Source organism: Henckelia pumila, unplaced genomic scaffold, assembly GCF_033568475.1.
Source record: "Henckelia pumila isolate YLH828 unplaced genomic scaffold, ASM3356847v2 CTG_233, whole genome shotgun sequence".
Taxonomy (NCBI): domain Eukaryota; kingdom Viridiplantae; phylum Streptophyta; class Magnoliopsida; order Lamiales; family Gesneriaceae; genus Henckelia; species Henckelia pumila.
The window spans coordinates 95,520-97,498 of NW_027331781.1; the positions used below are offsets into that span (position 1 = coordinate 95,520).

At 35.0% G+C, this 1,979-nt stretch overlaps 1 protein-coding gene across 1 annotated transcript; it reads left to right on the forward strand.

The window, feature by feature from the left end:
• Positions 1-780: 780 nt before the first annotated feature.
• Positions 781-1,761, forward strand: LOC140870770 (cyclin-dependent kinase G-1-like). The gene is made up of 2 exons (XM_073273160.1): positions 781-990; positions 1,075-1,761. Exons 1-2 carry the CDS (start codon positions 781-783, stop codon positions 1,759-1,761), a joined length of 897 nt encoding a protein of 298 aa, XP_073129261.1.
• The last annotated feature ends 218 nt before the right edge of the window (positions 1,762-1,979 follow it).

Below are 1,979 nucleotides of genomic sequence, written 5' to 3' on the forward strand. Positions count from 1 at the left end.
AAAAGAGCTTCCATCAAAGTAATTTGATTAAAACTTTTGAAATGTGTATCATTATTAGTAATCAAATTTATTGATCAACCGCATATTTTTGAAAAGTAAATATTTTGTAAAATTTATTATTATCCAATTTATAAAGTAAACGTTGTGTATGTGGTGGTTGAATAAAAGTGTGTTTGGACTAAGAAACTAAATAGTAAAAAATATTATTTATTTTTATATATTTATATATATATATATTTCAAAAAAAAGAAGAAGGTGTTTAATTTTATTGCTTTAGATGTGTTTGAATAGGTTTATTTTATATTGGTTTTAAAAGCATTTATTAGTTAAAACAAGTGTTTTTCTAAAAGTTATATTTATACCTTTTCAATTATTATTCTAATAACTAAAAAAAAACATTTTTTTATCTTTTTATCCAAATACGAAATTATTTTTTTAAAAAATATCACTTTAATTTAAAAGCCAACTTTTGAAGATAAAATGATTTTATATCTAAACTTGCTCTCGTTAACAAGGAAACGATATATCAAAACCATCAAAATATTTAAAATACACATACAAATAAATATCTTTTAGACGATCGATTCTAGATATGGTGTCCAAAAATATAATCGAAGTATTTAATAATAATAAAAATATCTGAATTAATTTACATGCAAGTCTTTTATCATATATACCAACAGAGTTACTTTCACAAGTTCATTATATATCCTCGAACGCGGAACGTACGTACAATTTACGCTGTGAAAGAAACCAAACCAAACCAAAAAAAATATTCTGATGGCAAACAAACATCCTTGTCATTTGGATCGTCGATCCAAGAAGGGCTCCGGCGGAGGCGTTTCTCGGAGGCAGAAATTTGCTAGAAGAAGCAAGGGAGGACAGATTGGGATCGTGATCAAGAAAAGGGTAGAAATTGTTAATCTGAGTTCTGGAGAATCGAAAACACCCCCAAGCGTTTTGTCGAAGAACACATTAGGCTTGGATTCAGTCGGATACGGAAGCGTGGATGAATACCAACTCTTGTCCGAAATTAGCCACGGCTCGTACGGAGTGGTTTACAAAGCCATGTAGAAGAAGACCGGCCAAGTGGTGGCCATCAAGGAAGAATTCGACGGCTTCTGCGAATCCACTTCCAGAGAAATAGACATACTCAAATCAGTCACCCGCCACCCATCGTTCGTGGGATTCAAGCAAGTCGTCATGGAACAGTACGACGGCGTTTACGTGGTCATGGAGTATATGGAGAACGACCTCGGAAGGGCAATGAAAAATACAACTCCTCCTTTCGACGGGACTACTCGAGCACAAGCTGTCATCAAACAGTTGTTGGAGGGTGTCCGCTTCCTCCACGAAAATAGGATAATGCACAGGGACTTGAAGCCTTCCAACATCCTTCTCAACCACAAGGGAGAAGCCAAGATCTGCGATTTCGGGTTGTCGCGGAGATACGAAAAAGAAAGAGCATTCGGCTCCTACTCTCCTCATGTGGTGACTTTATGGTACAGGGCACCCGAGCTGCTTCTCGGGGCGAAGACATATTCGTTGCCGGGATTTTCGAGCCTTCCCAGGAGCATGTTCAAGTTTGAAGAAGAAGAACAAGTACAGCCATTGAATCTACTGAGCAGGAAGTTCGGGCCGATTCTTTCGCAAGTGGGGATTGATCTGTTGAGCAAGCTCTTGCTTTACAATCCGGAAGAGAGGATTACAGCCAAGGATGCTCTCAATCACGATTGGTTTCGGGAAATCATCATCGATTAATTATGTATAATTTTTAGTTTAGTTTGATTTGGAGGTTCATGGATCGATCCACGTCTGTAAACATAACATTTGATGATCGATCTTTTAGCTATGATGAAAACATTAATTGTTAATATATATATATATATATATATATATATATATATATATAATTCATTCATTGTGTATATATATATAGTAAAATTGTAAAAGTACTTTATGTTCTAATTCATCTGAAT

What these genes read in the sequence shown, in the direction of transcription:
- LOC140870770 (XM_073273160.1), top strand. Translation starts at nt 781, where the DNA reads ATGGCAAACAAACATCCTTGTCATTTGGATCGTCGATCCAAGAAGGGC. An exon ending in ACACATTAGGCTTGGATTCA is followed by an intron (nt 991 to 1,074) that starts GTCGGATACGGA and finishes AAAGCCATGTAG; the next exon opens with AAGAAGACCGGCCAAGTGGT.